The sequence below is a fragment of the Rhinatrema bivittatum genome, chromosome 4 (genome assembly GCF_901001135.1).
Source record: "Rhinatrema bivittatum chromosome 4, aRhiBiv1.1, whole genome shotgun sequence".
Lineage (NCBI taxonomy): Eukaryota > Metazoa > Chordata > Amphibia > Gymnophiona > Rhinatrematidae > Rhinatrema > Rhinatrema bivittatum.
In genome coordinates this window covers 179,191,026-179,217,801 of record NC_042618.1, presented here as the reverse complement: position 1 = coordinate 179,217,801, position 26,776 = coordinate 179,191,026, and the positions used below count along the sequence as shown (strand labels likewise).

General features: G+C 45.3%; 1 protein-coding gene across 1 annotated transcript in view; it reads left to right on the top strand.

The window, feature by feature from the left end:
- MAP2K6 (mitogen-activated protein kinase kinase 6) overlaps positions 1-26,776 on the top strand; it is a 139,270-nt gene that overhangs the window by 63,873 nt on the left and 48,621 nt on the right. The window contains exons 3-8 of the mRNA XM_029599286.1: positions 815-863; positions 2,598-2,711; positions 9,871-9,990; positions 10,335-10,451; positions 19,309-19,360; positions 20,408-20,535. Coding sequence (XP_029455146.1) covers positions 815-863; positions 2,598-2,711; positions 9,871-9,990; positions 10,335-10,451; positions 19,309-19,360; positions 20,408-20,535 — 580 coding nt within the window. The remainder of the gene's footprint in view (positions 1-814; positions 864-2,597; positions 2,712-9,870; positions 9,991-10,334; positions 10,452-19,308; positions 19,361-20,407; positions 20,536-26,776) is intronic.

Below are 26,776 nucleotides of genomic sequence, written 5' to 3'. Positions count from 1 at the left end.
CCCTTGATGGTTGTAGTTAATGATCTTTTCAGAAGGGAACAGAGATTTGATTGTTGTTTAGTGAATTCTGTTAATAGTGCCTGCTGTCTGGTAGCGGTACTAGAGACCTATCTGTCATTTTTTGTGCTTGTTGAAAATGTAAAACTAATAGTAATGATGAATAAAAAAAAACAAAAAACAACTAATTACTTAGTTGAATAGCTAAGATGTTAAGCACACAGGCAGTTTGGAACCTGGGCAATTATCCTGCTAAGTGCTGAACTTAGCCGGACAAAAGCACTGGATATTTTAAGAAAATGTAAAAGTATTAAAAAATCTGTGGATAATCAAGAATCAGATAACCTAAGAAGAGTAAAAAGCCCAATAAAAACAACTGAGATGTTATTTGGAGGGGTATAGATATTAGTACTAGTGCAGCCTCCATTTTGATATTTGTTACTCAGGAATAAAGGAAGGGAAGCGACTGGTTCCCAAGCCAGTTGTATTTGGGATTCAGTGATTATTTTGACTTCTTTAAAGGTGCAACCTGGAATTTTTAGTTTTTGGCTTTCAAAACATAAGTGTAACCAGACGGCTGGCGGAACCATTGCTTTGCTTCATAGTCAGAGCCAAATTCTCTGTGTTGAAATTAGACACCCTTTGGTGCAAAGATCCTGCCTGCCATCCATTGTGTACTGTCTCATACCATGAATCTGCCTTCGAGAACAGCTGTGATTTGTGAAATTTGGTCCACTGCCTTTCCTGCTCTCAGCCCAATGCTTATACCAGTGATCTATACAAGAGTTAAATAAATTCACTGTTTTTCCTTTTGTAGACCCCCCAGAGACTTGGACTCAAAAGCCTGTATCTTGATTGGAGAGAAGGTAAAGACTTTTTTTTTTTTTAATTGTTACATTATGTTTACAGTCCAGAAATAATTCCTTATAGGCATCTAGAATCAAAAATTGTATTACTGTAATATTTTTTTGCATAATTTTAAGCAAGGGAATGCATGCACATCTCTCGTGTTCCTAGAAGTGTTGAAAGTCAAAGTAGCTTTAGTTTGGCTAAATTCAGGAGGTGTGCAAAAAAACCCCCAAAACCCTAACAAAAAAATTAGGACAGGAGTAGATCTCCGCAAGACAGAGCTAAATATTCCCTGAGGAGAATATAGGGGCAGATTTTCAAAGGGTACGCGCGTAAGATAAGTGCCCGAAAAGCTGCCCTTTCCACCCCCTGCGCGCGCCGAGCCTATGTTGTGTAAGTCCCGGGGCTTTCCTGGGGGGCGTGTCGGGGGGGTATGTCGTGGCCGGCACATCCTCGGGGGGCGTTCCGGGGGCAAGACCATGGCCTCCAGACCAGCCCCCGGACTGGAACATGGCGCGCTGGCAGCCGGCCCGTGTGCGCAAGTTGCGCCTGCCTCATGCAGGTGAAATTTCTATGGAAGATCATGCGCAAAGATTTTAAAATACGATGTACTCATGATGTTTTCTCCTCCTGCCGAAACCTCCTTCCCCTTGCCCGCGGAATGTTTGCTCTTAATCTAGCTAAACGTCCACGGTTTCTGAATCCCACGCAGACATTTAGCTGAGTTAAGGGAGAGCAATTGTCAGACAGTCCTTTCCTTTTTCTCGGGTAAATGACTTCTGGAAATTGCCTTCCCATGTCTAGATATAGAATAGATAGAGAGAGATTTAGGTATAGGTGAGAGAGAGAGAACATCTTTATTCTGCAGCTTGAACAATATGTCAGTGGTCGGATGTTTTCAGACATTTGGTATTTACAGTGATAAGGAATTTTCTTTAAGAATTAAGACCTTTAAGAGTTAAAACAGGTATAGTATGTGAGTTTATGTGTAGGCACCTTTATTTCAAGTTCATCTCTGTGCTGAATTACTTGGTCAGCAGATCGCCAGAAAAGGGTTGCTGCATTATCCTGACATGTTGCTTGACTGAGCAAGAGGCCCAGTCCAGTCAGTCTGACAGATTTTAGAAAAATCAGTTCGGTACTTTTTGGAGACTGTCCAGTGCCCAAAAAAAAAAAAAAAAGATACAATTTGGAAGTTTGGCAAAAAAAAAAAAAAAAAACAAATTTGTACACATAGGGCATCCTAAAAATGACTTTGGTATTTCAAGTGTCAGGTTTGCAGCTTTTTCTTATTTTAAAATGTTCAAAGATTCTTTTTAAGGGTCTTGAAAAAAATCATGATATCATCTCCCCAATCGCCAACCAGCTGCATTTCATGCATGTGTCGCATAGTGGATGCATGCCACACAGATTTTTCCCATACAAGTAGTATCAGAATCCTCAAAGCTTCTTCTTTCCTTTAAATTTGACATCCTGTGTTATGTTTTTCGCATTTTTGTGGCTCAGGCAGCCTAACCTATTCTGACAGCACAGGAAGAGTTACACTGGTATAACAGTGACCTTAACTTAAACACTCTAACAATGTTCTATATTTTGATGTAGATGGGCTAATTGTTAGTGATTTCTATAAGCTAAATTTGATTAGCTATCACTTTTTAAGGAAGATGTTAGCTAACATTGGAAAGGCAGATGATAAACTGAATGCAAGTAAAGTAAAATGTAACTGGATCTCCCTGCTCTCTCATCCCCAGAACTTTGAAGTGAAGGCTGATGACCTAGAACCCATAGAAGAACTGGGACGAGGTGCATATGGAGTGGTGGAAAAGATGCGACATGTGCCAAGTGGGCAGATCATGGCCGTAAAGGTGGGTAGCATCTCCAGAGGTTTCAGTATGGGTGTCTCATTAAGCATTAAAAGCATTTAAGTTAAAATTCTGCTAAATAGAATACCCCTGGATCATGTGAGGGTGTCTCGTGCTTCCAACAAGCTGAGCACCTCCATAACCACTGCCCAACCTCTTGTTTTCCAGTCGGTTATCCCACAACTTGACCTGTACCTGATGTGCTCCTGAATCTACGTTTCCTTTGCTCTCAAAGCAGGCTAATCCACCACCAGTGGGTTATGCACTTCTACCAGCAGATGGATAGGGAGTAAAGTTGACGTCACAGTATATATATAGCTCTGCACTGAAATCAGCCCGCAGATGGTGGACGTGCATTTCCCTACTGGGGATTACTAGTAACAAAAAAAACCCAAAAACACTAAAGGAGAAAGAAGATCAGGAGAGCACCGCTGTACTCCTAAGGCGATACCATGGGGTCCCTGCCTTGGTCCAGTAGCTGGTTTCGGTGTGGACTTAAAACTATAAAAAGGCCTAGCAGTTGCAGGACGCAGAGGCGTGGCAGTGAAAGCCTTACCCCTCTCCCCCTGCAGCCGGAGACCCGATCGTATACTCAGCTGGGAGGGGCTGAGCTCAGGTAAAATGCTTAGCTGGGAGGGGCTGAGCTCAGGTAAAAAAAAAAAAAAGTAAAGAATAAAGTACATTGCATGTGTTAAATAGAGATGTGTGGGTTCCTTCTCTTACCTTTTGGGGTCTCCATTTCTCAGTGCGTCTGGTCGGCATCCCTTCTTCTCCTCTGGGAGTTAGAATGTTGCAGTGTTTTTGGTGGGTTGAGCAGCCAGTGGCTAGGTCCTGTGCTCAGGCTCGCCTGAGGTAGCTACGTGTTAGGTCGCAGTGGCGTTTCCCGCGTTTTCTTCTACACAAGTCCCCTGCGAGGCTTTGGCATGATGTCAACCACGCCTGCGCATCTAGTTTGTGCGTCCGGTTGCAGGGACTGCTGGGACATCTAGTTTTTGGGCGTCCAGTTTTTGTGAGCATCCAGCAGGGCGTGGGTGCCTACCGCATCCATAAGCGCCGGGGCTTGGATGTCCAGAAATGGATGCCAGACTTTGGACATCCAGGGACAGGTGTCCAGTGCCGCTGTGCATGCCTGTGTTTTGGACATCCCGCACTGAGCATTCAGCTGGACATCTAGTTTACAGTGGCTTTTCACGCTTGCTGAGAGCCATAATTGGACGCTTATCAATGGCGCGGTGGTGAAGAAACCTAAGCACTTAGCGATATGTACTGCTTGCCATCTACGGGCATCGCAGCCTGGCACCTCCTCCAATCTTTATCAGTGCTGTTTGGAGGCTCAGGGTGAGTTGTCTTTGGCAGATTTTGCAGACACAGGTCCTTCCCAGCAGTCAGTGGGAGTGGGACTGTTCAGTAGCCTATCTGGAGTGCACCTTGATCTGATGCTTCCCTGACTGGTTCGTTCTTGGGGGAGTATAGATCGGCGGATGCCATGATAGGGTCCACAGGGTTTGGAATAGAGCCTTCCACCTTTTCTTGAGTGGAATTTTTTCAAGGGCTGCATTCCTTTCTACAGGCCCACTTGATGGAACCACCCAAGAATCCGGCTCCCCAGGCTAGCTCTGGGGGTAAGCGCCAGGGTACGTTGCGGCCTGATGAGGACCACAACGGTGGAGGTCTGGATGGTACTGATGATGATGGGGATCCGTACTCTTTGGAAAAAGGGGAAAGTTGTCTGGATTTGAAGCCTTATAGGACAATGCTATGTCCCTTTCATAAGGACGAGTTGCCAGCTCTTGTGGCCCAGAATTTGAAAATGCTGGGAATGCCTGGAGTGGATTCCATGAGTGTGTCAAAGAAGGATTCCATTTTGGCTACCCTTTGCAAGGCATCGTGCTTCTTTCCGATATTGGATATGATTCAAGAGTTGATTGACCTTAAATGGGGCGCCCCAGAAGCTAATTTTAAAGGGGGCTGCACTTTGGCAAGGCTGTACTCCTGGATCCGATAGCAAGGGAACAGTTGCACTTTCCGAATGTGGATGCGCTGGTGTGTTCCGTCAGCAAGCGAACAACCTTCCTTGCTGAAGGTGGAGCAGCATTGAAGGACGTGCAGGATAGAAGAATCAAGGCTATCCTTAAGCAGGCATATGACGCCATGGTGATGAATTTGCAGATTTCCTCGTGCTGCTCCTGGTGGATCACGCTAGACTGCGTCTCTGTCAGGAGGCTGATGAAGCGGTTTTGAATTCCAGAGCATTGTTGGAACTGGGTGCCGCATTCTTGGCAGACGCGGGCTGTGACCTGGTCCATACAGCAGCCAGAGGTGTGGCTTCAGTGATAACAGCAAGGCGGCAGCCATGGCTGCGGAATTGGTTGGCTGATACAATTTCAAAGTCCAACCTCACATGGTTACCCTTTAAGGGCTCCCTCCAGTTTGGTAGTGAATTGGAAAAGATGGTAAATAGGTGGGGGTGAATCTCAGGTCCCTCAATTGCCAGAGGGCAAGAAGTTGGTGCCACGTTCTTTTGGAGCATGAGGCCACACCAGGGGCTACAGGCATTTTTGTCCCTACAGAGGGGTGGCTCCGCAGATGTCGTGGCCGTTTGGTAGGTTTCAGTTCTTTCAGCCTAGCTAGCCCAGAAAGAGCACAGGCTTCGGTAACAGAGCCCCTTGAGCCTCGCAATGAGGGTGCACCGACCCACCTGCTGGATCAGGAGATAGGCGGCCGTCTATCTCTCTTTTATCAGAGGTGGGTCCAGATCATGTCAGACCAATGGGTCCTACAAGTGATACGGGATGGCTATGATCTAGTGTTTCTTCATATTCCTCGGGATGCCTTTATGATATCTCCCTGCAGAAGAAGGCAGCAATGGAGGTTACGTTGAACAGGCTACTGGCTTTGAAGGCTGTGGTGCCTGTTCCTACATCACAAGAAAATACAAGCCACTATTCCATTTATTTTGTTGTACCCAAAAAGCGTGTTTCTTTCATACCATTCTAGACCTCAAAGGAGTCAGTCAGCATTTGCGAGTGACTCACTTTCACATGGAAACCTTGCGGTTAGTCATAATGGCAGTGCAATCGGGGGAGTTCCTAACATCTTTGGACTTGTCGGAGCTTATCTACATATCCCCATCCTCTGGAACATCAACAGTTCCTGCGGTTTTCCATTTTGGGGCGGCATTATCAGTTTTAGGTGTTGCCCTTCAGTTTGGCCACAGCTCCCAGGACCTTCTCAAAGGTCATGGTGGTAGTAGCAGCGTCATTGTGCATGGAGGGCATTCTGATCCATCTGTATTTAGATGACTGGCTGATCGGGGCCAGGAGTGTAGAAGAAAGTATTTTCCATTCTTGCAAGGTGGTCTCCTTGCTTCAAGAAATAGGCTGGATGGTGAACCTAGCCAAGAGCAACTTGAGGCCGTCTCAGATGCTGGAATATCTCGGTGTTCTTTTCCTCATGAAGCAGGGCAGAGTTTTTCTGCCAGATGTTAATGTTCAGAGATTGATGGCACAGGTGCAGAGGCTGAGAACAACAATTCAACAGACTGTGTGGTCTTACCTTCAAGTTCTCAGTTTGATGGCTGCTACCTGGAGGTGGTTCTCTGGGCAAAGGGCATATGTGCCCCCTTCAGCTATCCCTATTTTCACGGTGGAGTCCACAGTCCCAGGACTACTCAGTGAGGATCCACTTACCGATGGAAGTCAATGTCTACCTGCAGTGGTGGTTGCAGGAGGAAGATCTGAGGATTCCCTGTGCAGACACTGGAGTGGATAGTACTCGCGATAGATGCGAGCCTCCAGGGGTGGGAGGCTCACTGTCAGGATTTGGTTACACAGCGGTGCTGGAGCACCAAGGAGTCTCAGTGGAGCATCAATCACCTGGAAGCGCGAGTGGTTTGGCTGGCATGCTTGTGGTTTTTCAACTGGTTGCAAGGTCGAGCAGTCCTAGTCCTGTCAGACAACGCAAACACCCTGGTTTATATCAATCACCAGGGAGGAACCAAAAGCCAGGAGGTGTCACATGAGATAGACGAGCTCATGAAGTGGACAGAAGTGCATCTTCTAGACATATCCGCCTCTCACATAGCGGGAAAGGACAACATAAGAGCTGATTTCCTAAGCAGATAGAGTCTAGACCCAGGAGAATGGAAGTTGTTGGACCTAGCATTCCAGCTCATAGTGGAGTGTTAGGGTCTCCCATATCTGGATTTGCTAGTGACTTCACTCAGTGTGAAGGTTCCTCAATTCTTCAGTCGCTGGAGAAATCCGATGGCCCTCTGCATCGGTGCGCTCATTCAGGAGTGGCTGAGGGTCAAGTTGCTATATGCCTTTTCACCATGACCCTTACTAGGCAGGATGATAATCCAAGAATCATGAGGCACGCAGTGCTGGTGCTTCTGATTGCTCTGGACTGGCCCAAGAGGCTATGGTAAGCCAACCTGCAGAGGCTCATGATGAGTGCTCCTCTCAGGCTGCCAGCCCACAGGGATTTGTTGTGGCTGGGGCCCATGCTTCACGATGTTCCGACTCTATTTTGTCTTACAGTATTGCCCTTGAAAGGGCTTGGTTATTGAAGCGTGGATATTCCACTGCCGTGATTTCTACCTTGCTTCGAGCTAGGAAGTTCTCTACTTCCTTAGCTTATATTAGAATTTGGAGAGTGTTTGAGGCTTGGTGTGAGGAGCCCAGAGCTCAACCTCCCATTAATTTTGGAGTTGTTGCAGGGTAGTCTGCTTAAGGGTTTGGCCCTTACTTCCTTGAAGGTTCAGGTGGCAGGTCTCGCCTGTTTTAGAGGTTGAGTAAATGGTGGATCCTTGTTGGCCCATCCAGATGTTTCCTGGTTTTTAAAGGGAGTGAAGCATCTTCGGCCTCCCTGCAGTTGCCAGTGCCCTTGTTGAACCTCAGTCTGGTTCTGGAATTCTTAGTGGGTTCCACCTTTCGGCTGCTACGTATCCTCTCCTTGAGGTTACTTACTTTTGAAGACTGTTTTTCTGGTTACAATCTGTATCTGAATTGCAGGCTCTTTCTTGCCTTGAAATATTCCTGTGTGTGACTCCGGCGGCGGTACAGCTTTGGACTGTTCCAGCCTTTTTGCCGAAAGTAGTCTCAGAATTTCACTTGAATCAATCTATTTCCCTGCCATCGCTGCTAAGGGTTAGAGATGGTGAGGAGTATCGTCTCTTGCGGATGTTAGATGTCAAACGGCATCTGATGCAGTACTTAAGAGGTTACTAGACCTTTCAGGAAGTCTGACCAGCAGTTTATGCTCCATGGTGGAGGTAAACAAGGTGAGCCGACTACGCAGGCAACAGTTGCGTGCTGGATTAAGGAGGTTATCACGGCCACATATGTGGATGCCAAGTTGGCTTTGCCTAAACAGGTTAAGGCGCATACCACCAGGGTTCAGGCAGTGTCCTGGGTGGAGCTTCTTTTAGTGTCTATGCTCGAGATTTGCAGAGCAGTGACATGGCCCTCCTTACATACCTTTTCCAGGCATTATCGCTTGGATGTGCAGGCCAGGGAAGATGCAGCCTTTGCTCATGTGGTGTTGGTTGGACCGCAGGCAGCCTCCCACCCTATTCGGGAGTAGCTTTTGGTCCATCTCACCGGTCGTGGATTAGCCTGATGAGTGTAAAGGAAGGTGAAGTTACTACTTATCTGATAATTTCCTTTCCTTGAAGGAAGACAGGCTAATCCACCTTCCCGCCCTTGGCTGCCTGCTTATTTCAGTTTGTCCTCTTAGGTGACCGCGGTTCCCAGGATGTCCGCTAAGTAACAGAACCAGTCCCTAAGGTAGTGTCATTATATTCTTATCCGAGCTCAGTGTTTCCTATTGGTTGGGCACATGAGTTGTCTGTTCATGATTATGTTCACATATTATCAGTTTGTCCACACTTGGCTTTTGCAGAGAATACTGGTGAGCTGATGTCAGTGCAGAGCTATATATACTGTGATGTCTGCTTTACATCCATACTATTTTCAGCAATTAAGAAATATATTCAGAACAAAAAGTGAACATTGTTGCTAGAAGCGGTGGAACCAGCTTTGATGTAAATAAACCAGAAGTGCCTGCTCGGATTGTTAGAGTTTGAGTTTGAGAGTAAAATGACTTTACCAAAGAGATTATCTCTTTCCTGGCTTGATGGAAGACCAAATGTTTCAGTGTGTCGTCCTAACCCCTGCCATGCTGATCCTGTTGTCTGCTGACTTTAGTAAGGCAGCAGGAAGTGCTACAGAGCAGATGTTCGCAGAGTAGTCTGTTTCATACAGCAGGGCACGGAGATATTGTCATATTACTAACTGTGTCCTACACTCTCTACAGCTCATAGCAGTTTAATTATGCAATATTGTTAGTCTCCAGGGGCTTTAAACAATGAAACTTGTAAAATCAAATTGTCAGGCACATTGAACTATTAGAGTAGTCATACTAGGCTCTGTTTATACAAATACTCTTATCTGGGTATTAAGGAATTTATATTTTATTATTGTTTTACAGTTCTAATTTGCTGGCAGGGACGTTCCTGGTGGTCTCTGTGTTGGGAGTGCCCCACCCACCCCTGTCCTTCTCATTCTCATGCCTCCTGCTGCCCATTCTGGTCATGACACTCACCTTTAATTTAATAGGGTGTGTTACCTCTGATGTATTCCTAAACACAGTACAAGTCAACTTTAAGTTTGATTTCATCTGTCTTAAAATGTATCCCACAGCACTTTCCCATTGCAGCTGATATCACATGATAAATTGACACACTGGTGAAACTGAAGAGATAGCTTTGTTATTGGATAAAAAGATGTGCCTTCAGGTGGTTACCTTGCTCTTAGCTGCTAGGGAACTGCTAAGTAATAATCACCTTTAAGCGTTTCATGAGAATGCTTCTTGGACAAAGTCATTTGGGGCCATTTGAATGCAATGAACAAAAAGATTATATAAGGAGATACCTTTTTATTGGAGTAACTTAATGCATTGTATAAGTTGATATATCAAGCAATGTATAAATTAATCCAATAAAATGGGATCTCTTTATATAACCTTTTTATTTATTGAACTTTGAATATAAACTATACTCAGTGCATATATATCCAAACTCTCTCTGGACCCTTACCAATGACTTTAGCTTCGCTTGGTGAATGACTGACATATCTTTCTTTCTTTCATCTCTTCCCAGCGGATCCGGGCAACAGTGAATACTCAGGAGCAGAAGAGGCTGCTGATGGACTTAGACATCTCCATGAGGACGGTGGATTGCCTCTTTACTGTAACGTTTTACGGAGCGCTCTTTCGAGAGGTGCCAGTACTATAATATTGGTCATGAAGAACTTGAGCAAGGATTGCCCGTATTATGGAATACATTTCTTTATTGGGCACATATCTCTAAAAATAGATCAGAATAGCCAGCAATTTACTCTGTGGTACAGCAGAGGCTACAGGATCTTCTATGGTATATTATGTAGAGAAAAGAACAGAGGTAAGGGAGGACAGTGACCTTGTTGTTTCCAGAAGTATGGGAGAGGGGAGGGTAAGAGAGATGCCCCTTGTGTGCTCATAAAGTATAGAAGGTTGCTCCTGGTAGTTCCAGAAATGTGAATTGTTTTCACTTGGAAGAGCTTCTCTTTCTTTCCTCTTTCCTAGGGAGATGTGTGGATCTGCATGGAGCTGATGGATACGTCACTGGATAAATTCTACAAACATGTTATTGATAAAGGCATGACAATTCCGGAAGACATATTAGGAAAAATTGCAGTGTCTGTGAGTATATGAAAACTTCTGGGCAGCAATGACCCTGTGTGTTTGCTGTATGAGAAGGAGGGATAGCAGAGAACAATGGCAGCTCCCATAGTACACAATTAAATTTTGACTGAGAGATCACAGCTGCTGCAGTGACCATTGTGCTCATGGCCAAACCACTCTTTTCTCTGATGTAGCAAGTATTTCCTTCTAGTGATCAAGAGAAAACTTGCAGCTCAAACTGGTTGTTAGGATGAGATACGTATGTGAGTGAATACTACTATTTGGATATAGATTTTTACATCACCATAAGGAGGATTAGCGTTGCACCTCATGATCCAATCCCCTGATGATTGGAGAGTCATGAGTAGATAGGTTAGGTCTTTCATGGCTTTTTGCCCAAGTTCCTCACTCTGAAAATGAATAAGTTGCTATAAGTTACTCATTTGTGCAAGTTGAGCTGTTAAACCATTTCTGAGTTTCCTGCACCTTAATGGTTACTTTTAGCGTTCTGATTGGCTGAGCATTGCTCTGATCACCATCTTAGGATCAGAAAGGAATTTTTTTTCTGTAGCACATTGTTAGTTTCTTGTTCGTACCCCAGATCAGTCCGGACAAGTAGGTTTTGCATCCCTACCAGCAGATGGAGGCAGAGAACTAAAAACTGTGAGGCACTGCTACATAACCGAGAATGCCACCTGCAGTCCCTCAGTATTTCTCTGTCTCCAGCAGATGGTAGAGATGCAAGCCTGCAGTTAAGAAAGAAAGAAGGGACAGAAGAAAAGTAAGAGGATGCTCCCTGAGGTGTTATTTATTTATTATTTATTATTATTTTTTATATACCGACATTCGATCTCAATCGAGATATCACATCGGTTTACATTCAGGTACTGTAGGTATTTCCCTATCCCCAGAGGGCTTACAATCTTTTTTTTTTTTTTTTTTTTTTTTTTATTTACGATTTATTAAATTTCTTACATTCATTATATATGAAATAAAAAGAAAATAATATGTTACATCACATATCATGATTTAACCTAACAATACAGGAAATCTCTTGCAACAAACTATACAGACCCCATTATCTATGTGGGAGCCTTTCTTCCTTACATAACAATAAAGGTAAATATGACCCATTCATATTTCAGCGAGATTCATCACTTTCCTTATATCAAACTTAAACTCTAAATAGGGCTATAGCCAATTAGCCACTTTTATCTTGAAGAAAATTTTCCAAGTGCCCTGGGTCCACGAAAACGAACTTATTTTTTTGATATAAAATCATACATTTACAGGGGTACTTTAAAAAGAATGTGGCTCCAAGAGCCAGTACTCTCTGCTTCATTTCCAAAAATTGTTTCCTTCTGTGTTGGGTTGCCCTTGACACGTCAGGGAACATTTGCATTGTTTGTCCACAAAAAGCAATATTTTTATTCAAAAAATACTTTTGTAGAACCAGATTTTTCTGGCTCTCTAGTGCAAATACCACCACTAGGGTTGATCTTATCTGGATATTATCCATCGATGCCTCCAAAAACGATGTCAAATTGGGACTTTCTGGTTGGAGTATATCCATTTCACCATCATTCTTCGCGAGATTTTTTTTCACATTTGATACATAATACAAATTAGAGGTAATTATTTCCTCAGAAATGCCCAAAATTTCTTTTGAGTATTTCTTAAACAATTCCTTAGCAGACAAAAGTCTGGTTATAGGGAAATTCAATATACGAAGATTTTTTTTCCTCAATACATTATCTATATTTTCCATTTGTCTATATATCATTAATGTATCCTTCATAAATGCTGAACCTGACGCTTGAATAGTGGCTACTTGTGCGGTTACAGCCGCTTCAGTTGCCTCTAAGTTTTTCAGTCTTTTTTCATGATCCTCTAGGGCTCTCTTAGTATCTGTAGAAAAAGCAGTGGCTAAATTCATGGATTGGACTAATCTCCTATCCATGTTGGTTACTGCCCTCCATATATCGGTTAAGAAAATGTTTTCAGGTTCAGGTAGGCTTGATCCCAAGTTCGGGAGGGGACCTTGAATACCCTCTTTTGCAGTACTCTCTCCTCCTACTGCTCCCAAAGCCATATCCTGAACTTCAAACTCTGCCCCTGAACTGTTAGCAGTTTTTATTGCCATTTGGGAAGAGTCAACAGTTACTTCTATGGGCTCCCTTCCAGCCAGGGGGGAAATAGATGTTTGATTCTGGGGTGGACTCCCGGATTCCCCTGATGAAAAAGATATGTCAGTGACCAGTTCTCTCAAATTGTAACTCACCCTCCGTTGGAGATGAACATCCATAGGGCCTCGAACTTCCTTTACCGTCGGCGTTGAGGTTTTAACCTTCCTCTTCCTCCCCATCAGTTGTTTACTTCTTCCAAAGAAGACTTGAAAAAAACGCCCAGGGGCACGCCCCTTTGGCGCGTGGCTTCGGCAGCGCGCCGGCGGCTGCGCGCCGCTGTGTAGGTCTTAATATAGCCACAGCAGGTCCCACTGACGTCGGGGTAGGCGGAGCTCCGGTCTCACACGGCTCCTTCCGGGGTTTGGTCCGTCTGCCCCATATCCTCCTTTCTCGCGCCGGCAGGCTCCCTACAATCTTAAGTTTTGTACCTGAGGCAATGGAGGGTAAAGTGACTTGCCCAAGGTTACAAGGAGGCCATCCCTCAGGTTGAGCCGGGCAAGCAAGGAGTTGGTAATCCCTGTTCAGTTTTAGCCCGCAGCAGATCCAGGGGTCTCACAGCCAGGGTCCTGGTTCCCTCTTATTCCCTGAAGGCTCCTTCCCAGAGGTATTGCCAGCAACAGGGAAGTATTCCTTTTTTTTTTTTAATTTCTTCCTTTGCTGTGGCTGCTGTTTTTTAAAGAAAAAAAAAAGTGTTACATTTTTTCTTTCAGCAACAACCACTCTGGCTGTTTCTGGTTTGATCATCAGGGAAGGCCCAGGCTGGAGGAAGGGAGCAGTGTAGCTCCTCTTCTTGCGGCTTCGGGCTGCTAGGGGAGCTGGAGGCTGCATTGGGCCGTGTTCCCCTCCTCTCTCACATGCCACGATCATGCGACTTCTGAGCCTCTGTAGCAGGCCCGGCTGCATGGAGACAAGATGGCTCTGACAGCAGTTTCCCAACATGGAAAAGCTTCGGGCTGCTCATGGAGCTGGAAGCTGCATTGGGCAGTGCTCCCTTCCTCTCCTACGTGCAGTGATCATGTGGCTTCTGTTCCTCTGTAGCAGGCCCAACTGCATGGAGACAAGATGGCTCCGACAGCAGTTTCCCAGCGTAGGAAAGCTTCGGGCTGCTCTGGGAGCTGGAGGCTGCATTGGGTAGTGTTCCCCACCTCTCCCACATGCCGTGATCATGCAACTTCTTTCTGTTCCTCTGCAGGAGACCTGGTCACATGGAGACAAGATGGCGCTGACAGAGATTTCCCAGTGCAGGAAAGCTTGTCAGGCCGGCAGTTGGCTCAGGGACAGCTAAATACAGAGGTGCTATGCCGTGATTCGTTTCTGGAGGGGAAGGGCCCTCCGGGGGAGAACGAAGTTGGTAGGAGAGCCACAGGTTCCCAAGGCCCTGTCAGGATCAATACTGGGAGCCTAAACAGCCTGTCAGGCAGAAGAAGGTCTATAGTTCAGAAGGTGACAGACTCCCGGGAGCCCAGGGACTCCCCTCCCTCGTTGTCTCCGGTGATCCTGTTGGAGGAGGGGAGATGCAAGCTTTGGGCTAGACATGTGAAAGGATGATGTGGAGTTTTTCTCAGAATTTGTCTTGCTTATGCATAAGGCCTTTTTAACCAGGAAAAGCACTGGCTATAAAAGGGCATTTCTGTCAGACATCTTGTTCTGCTGCAAAGAGTCAGAGGGGCTCCTTGGCTGGAAGTCAGGGAACCTCCTTTGCCGGCTGGGCCTGGACCATCCTGAGGGGCCTGGTGGCTCAGATGATTGGGACCTGGATAATCCAGAAGATGGTCATGGGTTTGGTCTGGGGGTGGATCAAGATGACCTAGCAGATCTCATGGTGGATGTCAATCAGGCTGATCCCGAAGAGGTCCAGATAATGGAAGGAGATGACCCACAGGTGGCTCGTCTGTTTCGTAAGGAGGAGTTGAGGCCCCTTATTTCCCATGTTCGGAAGGAACTGGGTATTAAGGTGGTCCAGGAGGACTCTGACAATGAAGGGGTGGATCCAGTGTTGTTTGGACTCCGGGGCCCACTAAAAGCTTTTCCTCTCCCTAAAAGGATCAAAAAGCTGGTAAACCAGGAATAGGACTTCCCAGAGGCGATCCCCAAGGTGGCTAGAACATAAGAACATAAGAGCCAAAGTAAAACTGTATTGCCTCACAGAGGATATCCTGCAGCTGCTGGAATTCCTGAAGGTACATGCTTCCATCTCACCAGTCACTAACAAGTCGACCATTTTGGTTGCGGGTTTGGCAGGGTTAAAGGATACGCAGGACTGTAATTCATCGGGAGAAGAAGTTTGGAGTAGAAATCTGTGAAGTCTCATGTAGAGGACCTGTTTGTGCTGGTTCCAGAAGTCACAGGAGAAGTCTTCAGCAGACACTGGTGTCAATAGCCAGGCAATTCAGGTGGAGGTCGGGATTTCATATGAGGCTGACACGCTTTATGACTTGAGCTGGATTTTGGCCAGGGATATGGCCGTGGCGGCCTCGGTGCAACATCTGCTATGGTTGCAGAATTGGTCAGCTGATATGTGATTCAAGTCTCAGCTCTGTAATCTTCCCTTTAAAGGAAGGAAAATTGTTGTTCAGGGAGGACCTGAAACAATTGATGAAGGTTTTGGGGAAGTCTAAAGGGAATAAGCTGCCGGAGGATAAGATGACAGGAAATATTTTCTGCCTCGCTCTAGGTTTCAGGGGTTCCAGTGGTTTTTGTCCCAATAAGGGTTCTGCTAGGCAGCAGGCCTTTCGAGGTGCCCTTAAACTTCCCTGAGAGGGCTCTGACCAGGGGGTCGGCAGCAGTAAAGTTTCACAATGAAGCCAGACTGGTCCACTCTCTCGAGATGGCGGTGGAAGGCCGTCTATCACAGTTTTACAAAGAATGGACCAGGATTACCTCGGACCAGTGGGTCCTAGAGGTAATAAGGGATGGCTATACATTAGAATTTTTTCGCCCCATCACGGAAGCTTTCGTGGTGTCTCATTGCAGTGTCTGAGGCAAGCAAGAGGCGATTTGGGACACATTTGTCGCCTTCAGTGCTGGCATGATAGCGGCCAGGAAGTGCGGTCATGGGAAGTACTCTATTTACCTTGTTGTGCCAAAAAAGGAAGGAACCTTTCGACCCATCCTCAATCTGCAAAAGGTGAAATGTGATACTGCGAGTTCCCCATTTTTCCGTATGGAAACATTGTGGACGGTGATAGCGGCAGCTTGTCTTGTGGAGTTTTTCGGCCCTCGCTAGACTTAATGGAAGTCTATCTACACATACCCATTCGGGAAGAACATCAGAGTTTCTTCATGTTATGGTTCTGGGGTAATTTTTCCAGTTTCAGGCCTTCCTGTTTGGTTTGGCGACTGCTCCTTGCACGCTCACAAAGTTGATGGTGGTGGTGGCAGCAGCTCTCCGCAGGGAGGGGATCCTAGTTTATACTTATCCAGATGACTGGCTTATCAGAAGGAAATCGGAGGAGGTATGATGGTAGTCTGTGCGCACGGTGATGGATATGTTGTGGTCTTTGAGCTGGGTGGTGAATTTGGTGAAGAGTCACCTGAGCCCTATGCAGATGCTGGAATATTTGGAGGCAAAGTTCGATACTCAGCTTGGCAGAGTGTTTTTCACCTCAGAGAAGATTTGAAAGTTACAATCCCAGTCTATGTTGAATTTGGTGCCATGGACTTTTGCCCACATGCGCCCTCTACAGGAGGCATTGCTGTCACGCTGGAATCCATTGTCAGAGGAGTTTCATCAGGCATTACCACTGCAGGATACTTCCAGGTCAAGTCTCTTGTGGTGGCTGTGTCTGCCCAATTTGGAGAAAGAGATGGGCCTGGAGGTTCTGGACTGGGATATAGGGTTTATGGGAAGCGATCTGTCAAGAACGTCTGGCACAAGGACTGTGGTCTCCAGTGGAAGCATCCTGATCTATCAATTGCTTGGAAGCGAGAGCAATGTGCAGGCTGTTGGTGGAATGCCTTCCACAGGTCCAAGGTCAAATGGTCAGTGTTTTCAGATAATGCAACAACGGTGGCTTATATCAATCGGCAAGGGGGAATGAAGAGTCACACGGTTTTCCAAGGAGCCCAGGACCTTTTTGCCTAGGCAGAGCGACATTTGCAGGGGTTAGCCACTTCACATGTTGCAGGAGTGGACGATGTGCAAGCAGACTATCTCAGCAGGTAACAGTTGGACCCGGGAGAATGGGAGCTGTCGAAAGAGGCCTTCGGCCTTATTCAGTCTTGTTGAGGCAGTCCCCATCTGGATCTGATGGGGACAAGGAACAACGCAAAGACAGCAAGTTTCTTCAGCTGTGGATGATAGGTTACAGCCGGGGCATAGACGCTCAAATTCTTCCATGGCTGATAAGGATCCTGCTATGTGTTCCTTCCATGACCGTTAATAGGTCGAGTGTTTAGGCACATCGAGAGGCATCTGGGCCTGGTGGTACTGGGGGTGCCGGAGAGGTTGCATCATCTGTGGTTCACTGATCTGGTTCAGCGCACAATTGATGGTCCCTGAGATTGGCTCATTTACAAGAGCTGTTAAGGCAAGGTCCTATTTTCTCGGATCGGGCGGATCACTTTTGTCTCTCGACTTGACTTTTGAGAGCAAGCACTTGTGACAAAAAGGATATTCTGAGCCCTTGATTTTTAAGAGCTTAATTTACAATTCCTTGCGGGTTCAGGTGGCAGCTTTGGGGTGTCTCAGAGCTATACTACCAGGAAAAGGTTGTTGGCCTCGCATCCAGATGTTGTGAGGTTTTTCAAGGGGGTCAAGCATCTGCAGCCACGGGTGCATAGATTGGGTCCGTCATGGAGTTTAAACTTGGTCTTGTGGGTGCTTTTTGGGCCTCCTTTTTTAGCTGTTGAGGAAGGCATCGTTAAAGGACCTCATGCTGAAGGTGGTATTTTTGGTGGCAGTTTTTTCGATCAGAAGGATCTCGGAGCTGCAAGCTTTGTCTGGTAGGGAACCATTTTTGAAGATTTCAGATGAGGGGGTGTCTTTGCACATGGTACCTTCATTCCTATCTAAAGTGGTATCTTCATTTCACGTGAATCAGGCTGTGGAGCTCCTGCCTTCCCAAATTGATCTGCTGAGTTGCCGGTGGCAAAGGTCACAGTTTTCGGCAGTCGGATCATTTCTTTGTATTGTTTGGAGGTGCCAGAAAAGGATGCAAGGCCTCCAAGGGCATGATAATTCGTTGGCTGAAGGAAGCTTTGTTTCAGCCTAACTTTCTAAAGAGAGAAGAATTCCAGAGGGGTTGCGTATGCACTCTACTAGGGTGCAGGCAGCGTTGTGGACCGAGTGTCAGTTAGTGTTGCCGCAGGAGATTTGTAGAGCGATGACGTGGTCTCCTCTTCACACTTTATCTTGCTGTTACAGCTTAGATGTTCAGGCTCCAGGAGAGAAGAACTTTGCTGAAAGTGTGTTTCACGGGCCTGCCCAATGTAGGGGTGCTTTGGTACATTCCACTTGTCTGGACTGATCTGGTGTCCGAATAAGAAAATTGGTTCTTACTTGCTAATTTTCATTCCTGAAGTACCACAGATCAGTTCAGAGACCCAGCCCCTTAATGTTCTCAAGACCATTATGGCAAGTCCGTGTTCTGGCATGCTTACTGGAAAGAACTGTCAGAATGTCTATATACAGAACCTAAAGAGGTTTGCCAGATTGTGGTTAGCCCCTTGGGTTGATCTGTGTTTTTTATGTTTGGAGGGCTCCAACTTTTGGGTTTGGCATTCACCCTCATTTAGGGGGTTGTTGAGTTGTTGAGGAGCTGCTACTCTATAGTTGGCTTAGGTACAGGTCAATACTGAGGGACTGCAGGTTGCACTCTCGATTATGTAGCAGTGCCTCAGAGTTTTTAGTTCTCTGCCTCCATCTGCTGGTAAGGATGCAAAACCTACTTGTCTGGACTGATATGTGGTACTTCAGGAACGAAAATTAGCAGGTAAGAACCAATTTTCCTTTAAAGGGCTTACAAAGTTCTCTGTCTTTTCACTGGGTCTCCAAAAAACAAGTAATTTCCCTTAACGTGGATCATTTGGGTAGGTTAAACTGAAGGGGCTGACTTTTTAATTTAAACCAGCCAACCACGTGACTAGGTCCTACTCCTCCTGTACTGCACTTTATGGGGACATTTTTCAAACTGCTTATAGAAGTGCCAGGTTTGTGGGTACTTTTTTCTGATGGACAATCCCTTTGAAAATTGTCTAAGAAAAAGTACCTGCACAACTTTGTACCTCTTTTTTTTTTGTGCGGGTACTTTTTTAAGCTAAAACCAGGTATATACTGTTTGAAATTAAAAAAAATAAGCATTTTATTGCAGTCCCTGCACCAACCCTGTTCTGGGAACGCTTCCCAAAGGCAGGTGAAATCCCGGACCTAGTGGCACTGTAAGCATACTTTTTATCCATATAAAGATTGGGCAATTTTCAAAAAGTACTGTTTGTTTCACCTGCATTAATGGCTTTGAAAATAGCTCTTTAAGTGAATTCACAACTGGCAGTTTAAACTCTGATGTGTTTGTAGTGTATCTTTCAATTATATATATTCAGAGATATTTTCGTCATAATAATGTGACCTGCTAGCAATACTCCCACCATGACGTTATACAGGAGCCATAGATGCTGACATGCTGAAAGTTTACTTTTCTGCTAGGATTCTTTACTGCCGGTAACGTTGTTTCCTTCCTTCCCTTTTTCAGATTGTAAAAGCCTTAGAACATCTACATAGCCACCTCTCTGTGATTCACAGAGGTGCGTATGACAATGGGAGATGCCTGGAGAAATGGGGCAAGCTGATTGGCTGAAGAGAGAACATGTGACTTCAAACATTTAAGGCTAATATGAGATGTTTAAAAAAACATTTTTTTCCCCCAGAGCTTTCCCCCTGTTCCTTTGGGTTTGCAGCTTGATTGCAACAAGGGCTGGGATCTTGCAGCATGAGCCTTCATTTGCAACGGCCTGGAGATTTTTCTCCTAGTTTATGCCCCCTCCCAATTTAGCTTAATCCTGTCACGGATAAAGCACTGTGGCTGCTGTTAATCCATATGAATGCACAGAAATAAATTCCAGCCATTGCAATGGCAGTCCTCATCTCACCAGGGCCTTTTCTGGAATCCTGCAATCATGGGCCCTAAATCTGCTCACTAGGTGTCACTATTCTCTCCCCTGCTTCCTCCCTCCAGGGGTTATGAGCGCTGCCTCTGCAGCATCCCTCGGTTAGCCTGAGGATCAGGATACCTGATCCAGGAATTGAACCTATGGTGGTGTGTAGCACTGCCTCCCGAGTCAACGGCCAGCCCCTCAAAATTGTATTTATTTTGCGCATCCTTTTCTTTCAGCTGTTGCCTGAAAAAAATAGAATGTATAGTGTATGATTTCATTTTTAATTCAGTTTCCTCTGCTTAGGATTAATAATAGATTTTAAAGACAATGATCCATCTGATCTGTCCACCCTTGTTCAGCCTTTTATGCATGATGACATTAGACATCCAGGTGCTAGGTCTTTCAAATTTTCAAGTAAAGCAGCTTGGACCATGCAGAGCTGACATGGATTCGGCTGCTTTTGGTGCCTTCTGCTGGATCCAAGTTGACTTGGCTGTATACGTTTTTTAATTCTCATAAATGTGCAGCACCCATTACACCTTGATCCTGATAAGAAATGACTGCAGATAAATGTTTGTTTCTGATGTGATGTTTTATTTTTTGTTCTGGTCGGAGGCCTGTATGAACTCATGCTGGTCCTATCATGAATGCATGTGGATGATGGTATTTTTGTTTTGATTTTATTTCCTGTTACAGATGTAAAACCCTCTAATGTGTTAATAAACACACAAGGCCAAGTAAAAATGTGCGATTTTGGAATTAGTGGCCACCTTGTGGATTCAGTTGCTAAAACCATGGATGCAGGATGCAAGCCCTACATGGCAGTAAGTCCTGCTTGACCAATGATGCTCATTAAATTTGTAAGGTGCACTGGAAGAACATAAGTAAGCAAATTTTATCTTATTCCTAGAAAGGTGTTAATTATTTGATGAAATATCACTACAGTGTGTATAAAACATTTCCCCTGGTATGCACTCTGTGACTGAAAATTCATCATCCTTGTATAGTTAATTAAATTTGTTGTCCAAGAAACTAGATTAAGTCAAATGTCTTTATTTATTTATTTTTTTACTGGATCTTAGTGATACAGAAAGGTAAGGTAGCTTGTTATTTAAAAAATAAAAATGCCTCAGACCCTTAAAACTGGAGTGTGGCCAGTGTAATGCCAATTTTTATAAAGGACTCCAGGGGTGATCCAGGAAACTGTGTAGACCTGTGAACCTGACATTGGGTCCAGACAAAATGATAGAAGCTTTTTATAAAAACAAAATCAGTGGCTATATGGATAGATGTGGCTTAGTTGGGAAGAGCCAAAACAGATTTAGCTAAGGGAAGTCCTGCTTTACCAGTCTATCAGAGTTTTTGAAAGTGTTAATAAAAATATGGATAAGGGTGAGCCAGTCAATGTAGTTTAGCTGAATTTTCAGAAGGCATTTAACAGAGATCTCCATGAGAGATTCCTCAGGAAATTACAAAGTCATGGGATAGGATTTCTATTGTGGATTGGTAACCAGTCAAAAGACAGGAAACAGAAGGTAGGACTAAATGGCCAGTTTTCCAAATGGAGAAAGGTCATTAGTGGAGCACCACAGGGATCTGTACGGTGACCAGGGCTGTTTAACATATATTCATACATGATCAGGAAAAGGGAACAATGAGAGCGGTGATCAAATTTGCAGATGATAAAAAAATTATTCATTTGTGAGGAACTGCAGAAAAAACCTTGCAAGTGAGGGGACTTCACATCTAAATGTCAGATGAAATTTAATGTGGATAAATGCAGAGGTACACATAGAGGAAATAAATCCTAATTATTGATACACACTGCTGTGTTCTGTATTAGAAATTACCAGCCAAGAAAAGGACCTTGGGGGGGCCTATTGTGGCCCATTACATTGAAATCCTCAGCTTAGTGTGCAGCAGTGGTCAAAAATTCAAATAAAATGTTAGGAATGATCTGAAAAGGAATGGAGAATAAAATATCATATTGCCTTTATATTGATCCATAGTGCGATCACAGCTCAAGTATTGTTTGCAGTTCTGGTCGCCCATTCTCAAAAAAGATATATAGTAGAACTAAAAAAGGTGCAGAGGTTAGGGGTTAGGGCTTTTCCAGCTTGGAAAAGAAATTGTTGAGAAGGGACATGATAGAAATGTATAAAATCAAGAGTGGGGTGGAATGGGTAAATAAAAGATGATTATTTACCCTTTCAAATAATATTAAAACAAGGGGACATTCTATGAAACTAACAACCAGCAGATTAAAAAAAATTGTAGAAAGTGCTCATACAGTCAGGCTATTTATTTATTTATTAAGAACATAAGAAAATGCCATACTGGGTCAGACCAAGGGTCCATCAAGCCCAGCATCCTGTTTCCAACAGTGGCCTATCCAGGCCATAAGAACCTGGCAAGTACCCAAAAACTAAGTCTATTCCATGTTACCATTGCTAATGGCAGTGGCTATTCTCTAAGTGAACTTAATAGCAGGTAATGGACTTCTCCTCCAAGAACTTATCCAATCCTTTTTTAAACACAGCTATACTAACTGCACTAACCACATCCTCTGGCAACAAATTCCAGAGTTTAATTGTGCGTTGAGTAAAAAAGAACTTTCTCCGATTTAGTTTTAAATGTGCCCCATGCTAACTTCATGGAATGTCCCCTAGTCTTTCTACTATCCGAAAGAGTAAATAACCGATTCACATCTACCCGTTCTAGACCTCTCATGATTTTAAACACCTCTATCATATCCCCCCTCAGCCGTCTCTTCTCCAAGCTGAAAAGTCCTAACCTCTTTAGTCTTTCCTCATAGGGGAGTTGTTCCATTCCCCTTATCATTTTGGTAGCCCTTCTCTGTACCTTCTCCATCGCAATTATATCTTTTTTGAGATGTGGCGACCAGAATTGTACACAGTATTCAAGGGTGGTCTCACCATGGAGCGATACTTCAAGGCTTTTATATGCCAAAGTATGACGGACTGCCTTCTCTCCGGTTTACATGAGAACAACTTAATACAATTTAAACACATTGGAACAGCTTATTATAATAAGAACGGTTTTCGAGTCATAGGTCTATGTAGAATTAGTCAAGAATTAGTCAAGGCATTTGGCAAAGCTGGGTTTAAATGGGATTTGGACTAGTTCCTGGAGGAAACGTTTATAAACGATTATTAGTCAGGTAGATTTGGGAAAGTCACTGCTTATTCCTGGGAGCAAGCAACAAGAAATGGAGCTACTCTTACTGGGGTCTGCTGTGTGTTTGTGACCCAGATTAGTCCCATGCTGGGCTCGATGGACCTTGTTCTGACACAGCATGGCACATCCTATATTTGTTGCGTCAGTTGGCTGCAGAACTCGCAACCGGCTTTCCTCACCCCTTTCGCCGCCTCGCCGGGGACGGGCTCCAACTCCTCTGCAACGCAGAGGGAGCGCCTCCCGCGCTGCCCTCCTTTCTGCGGCCCTACCTGCTGCCGACAAACTTCGAAGTGCAGCGGAAACGCCGCTGCCATCCATTCCTTATATCCGGCTCCCCAGGCGCATGTGCATGCTTCTTTAGATTATTTAAAGGGCCCGTGGTATGCTAAGGCTCCCGGACCTTTTCAGTGATGTCACGGGGTCCCGGTATTTAAGGCCAGGCCCAGCCAGTGCTTCCTTGCCTCAGCAACAGGTCTCCACGCTTGTCATGTGCTTAGTTACTCGTTCCTGCGTTTCCTCTGTGTTCCTGGTTCCCGGTTTGTTCCTGCTTCGTCTGTGTTCTTGATTCATCCTGCCTTGCTCCTGGTATCCGTTCCTGTTCCTGAGTTCCGTGTCTACCCTGCTTGTCTCACTACTGATTGATACCTGGCTTGACCTCTGCTTCGACTGGCTACGTTCCTGCTTGACTCCTGGTTTGACCTTTGCCTTGCCCGACCATCCTCTGACTCCTGGTTTGACCCATCTCCATTTTGCCACTTCTCCTTGCCTGCTACTTGCCCTGATCTCAGCCTGCTCAACCATGCCTCTGCTGAATCTACTCTGGACTTGGCCTCTCAGACTTCGGCCTGTTCCTACTCGGGCACCCCCTGTCTTGCTCCTAGTTCTCCTTGGCACCTGGGTCTCCGGGACTGTGCCTTGTCTGGACTTGTTCTCCGATCTCAGTCATCACTGCTGGCCACTGGCTGATTCTCACATCGCTTCTGGGAGGACCTCGGATGGAGGCCCACCTAAGACCAGCTGGCCCCGGTACCAAGGGCTCAACCTGCGGGGAACGAGGGCTGGTATTGGCGAAGCTCCTGCCAGCCTCCATCAATCATCCAGCTCCGCCTGCCGACGGTGGGGACCCATAGGGCTTGCCCTGTGGGTAGCGTCAACCCCACCTTGGCCCAAGGGTCCATCTCCTGCATAACAATATTTTTATTGTCCAAGATCATGCAGAGAGTCAATGGGAGAGGGAATCTTGATCTAATGTACCAGGACTTCTGCTGAGTCATAGTCTGGAACTCTAACCATGAGGCTTCATCTGCTCCTTAAAATGAATAAATGGAGCTGTTTTCAATACAAGACGGTGGTGTTTTGTAGCAAACATCTAGAGTCTTTGCTTGTGTTTGGATGAAAAATGATAATGTCACATGCTCCAGACTACTTAGCCTGCCTGAACCTGACTCTCTGCCTCTGGACCAAGGACCAGGAACAGGTTCCTTAGCCTGTTCCTGGTCTGTGCCTGGTTTTGGATTGTGCCTACTTGCTACCTGTTTCGACCTTGGACTGTTCTGGATTCTGCCTGCCTTGACCCTGGACCAGTTACTGGATTCTCCTTGCTCGCTGCCTGCCTCGAAACTGGATTGTGTTGGATCTCACTTGCCTTCTATCTGCCAGACCTTGGCCCTTCTGTCAGGTTCTGCTGCTGCATTCTTAGTTCAGCTTGGTTTGGCCTGGTTCCAGTTTTCAGTTCTGCTCCAGTTCAGCTCTGCATTTTGCAAGCCATCAGCCTTGCCCTTGCTAGTTCTCTATTTCAGCTTGTCTTTGTCAAGCCTTCAGCTATATGTCCTACCTTTGTACAGATTCATGGTTTCTGTCTGGTCCATGTCAGGACACGCTCGCCTGCCGATGGCATGGGCCTTGGGCCTTGCCTTGCGGTTGCGCCACGGCACAGGGGCTCATGCATTCACTGTTCCTGTTCGTCAGTCTGAAAGGGCTTTGGAGTGGCTGCAGGGCTACCCCCAGGAACCAGCAGAGGGTAGCCTGGCCTTGACAGCCCCATCGATGCTTAGAGTCCCGTCAATGCCTTTGGCACTGTTGGTGCACAAGACTGCAGTATTGCTGTTGAAATATAAGGTGCTGCCACCATTGGCGCAGAAGTCTCTGGCACATCCAATTCATAAGCCCTAGACACATTGTGCTCCAGATCGTTGATCTTCGACATCTTCAGCCATTAAGCCATTGGAAGTATCAGCACATCATACTGCAAACCTTCTTACACAGCCATATCGTATTCAGATCAAGCTCTTCACAGAAAAAGAAGGGAGCATGATCCCTCTTCCAGCACTGATTACTAGAGCACTCTTTGTCAACAAAATTACTGTCACAAGGACTGTGTCTAGAAATGCCAGATCCAATTTGCTCTCCGATACCTCTTGTTTACAGTTGGACTCCAGTCCAAATTCTTCAAAGTCCAGAAGATGTGCAAGATTCCATTCTAATATTGGAAGATGATGATCTACCACCCACACTAGGTCAGAGGGTACGTCAACCACTTTACCAAGTAGTGGAGTTGGTGAAAAATGTTTTATTTCATTAATGACTAAGGATAAGGAGGATACCATACAACCTTTCCATTTAAAGATGTCATCTTTAACTTCCATAAGAGGGAGTATCAGCATCCCCAATACATGTTGATACTCTGGAACCCCCACAAGAGGCTTCTAGCACATGGCATTCCCATGCAGCAGACTCTAGCTGCTTAGAGGATGTTCATGAGGAGTACACACCTCTGAGATGAGCTTCATCACTGAATCAGTGTTTCCTCACCTTTAGGCTTTGTAGAGAGATCAGTGGCAATTCCCTCCAACCTCCGCCTGCATCTCCCCCCCCCCCCCCCCCCCCCCCCCGGAACACTTATCTCCCCTAGAAGACCTTTCCTACTCTAGGTTTCTGGACAAATTAGGAAAAGTCCTTGGAGTAAATGTATGTAAGGACAAAGATCCTCATACAGACGTCTTGAGTCTCTTCCAGGTTTTGGAAGCTCCAGTGGATCCTTCAAGATTTATAAATGAGAATGTAGAAAAATCCCATTTCCTGTACCCCAGAAGCAAGGAAACCTGACCTTTACATAATTAAAAAAAAAAATCCACAGATTTTGGAATAGTACAGTTACCCCATCAATCAGTAGAAGTAGAATCTGCTCTTAAAAGAGCAAAGAAAACAATATATTAAAATATGCCGCCAGGGAACGATCCCAGACTGTTGGACAATTTTGGCAAGAAGATATTTCAAAGCTCCATGCTTAATGCATGGATCACTGCTCATCAGTTCTACACACAATTGTATACAATAACTGAAGCCTTTTCTTCTGGTTGGAGATGGCAGAATTGCATACCCTCAGCCACTATTGATGCTGAAGAGTGTATATACCATCTTCTTCGATCTGTCTGTGAAGCATTCAGTACCATCTCATGCTGCTTGTTGACCTCTATTACAGCTTGTCATATGGCCTGGTTGAGAGCCAGTACTCTATGCAAGGATGTTCATGAAAAGTTGGCGGATGTGCCCTGTTTGGGTGATAATCTCGTCAGAGAAAAGCTCAGAGAAACAGTGGCTCAAATAAAGGAACAACACATGGAAATGAGTTTCTCTCCACAGGACTGGAACAGCAGTGTTTTACAAGGCTACATTCTATGCCTTTAAAAGGTTATATTTCCAGAGACACCCCTTCTGTCAATTCCTGCAATATCGGATGCTATCCCTACTTCAGCAACAACAACAACTTCCGACTCGCGTTCGACAGCATGAACACCATTAACCAAAAAGCAACAAAACAGGTTCAGCCAAAGCTTGGACCATGTTTTTGACCAGCTTTCAAGTCCT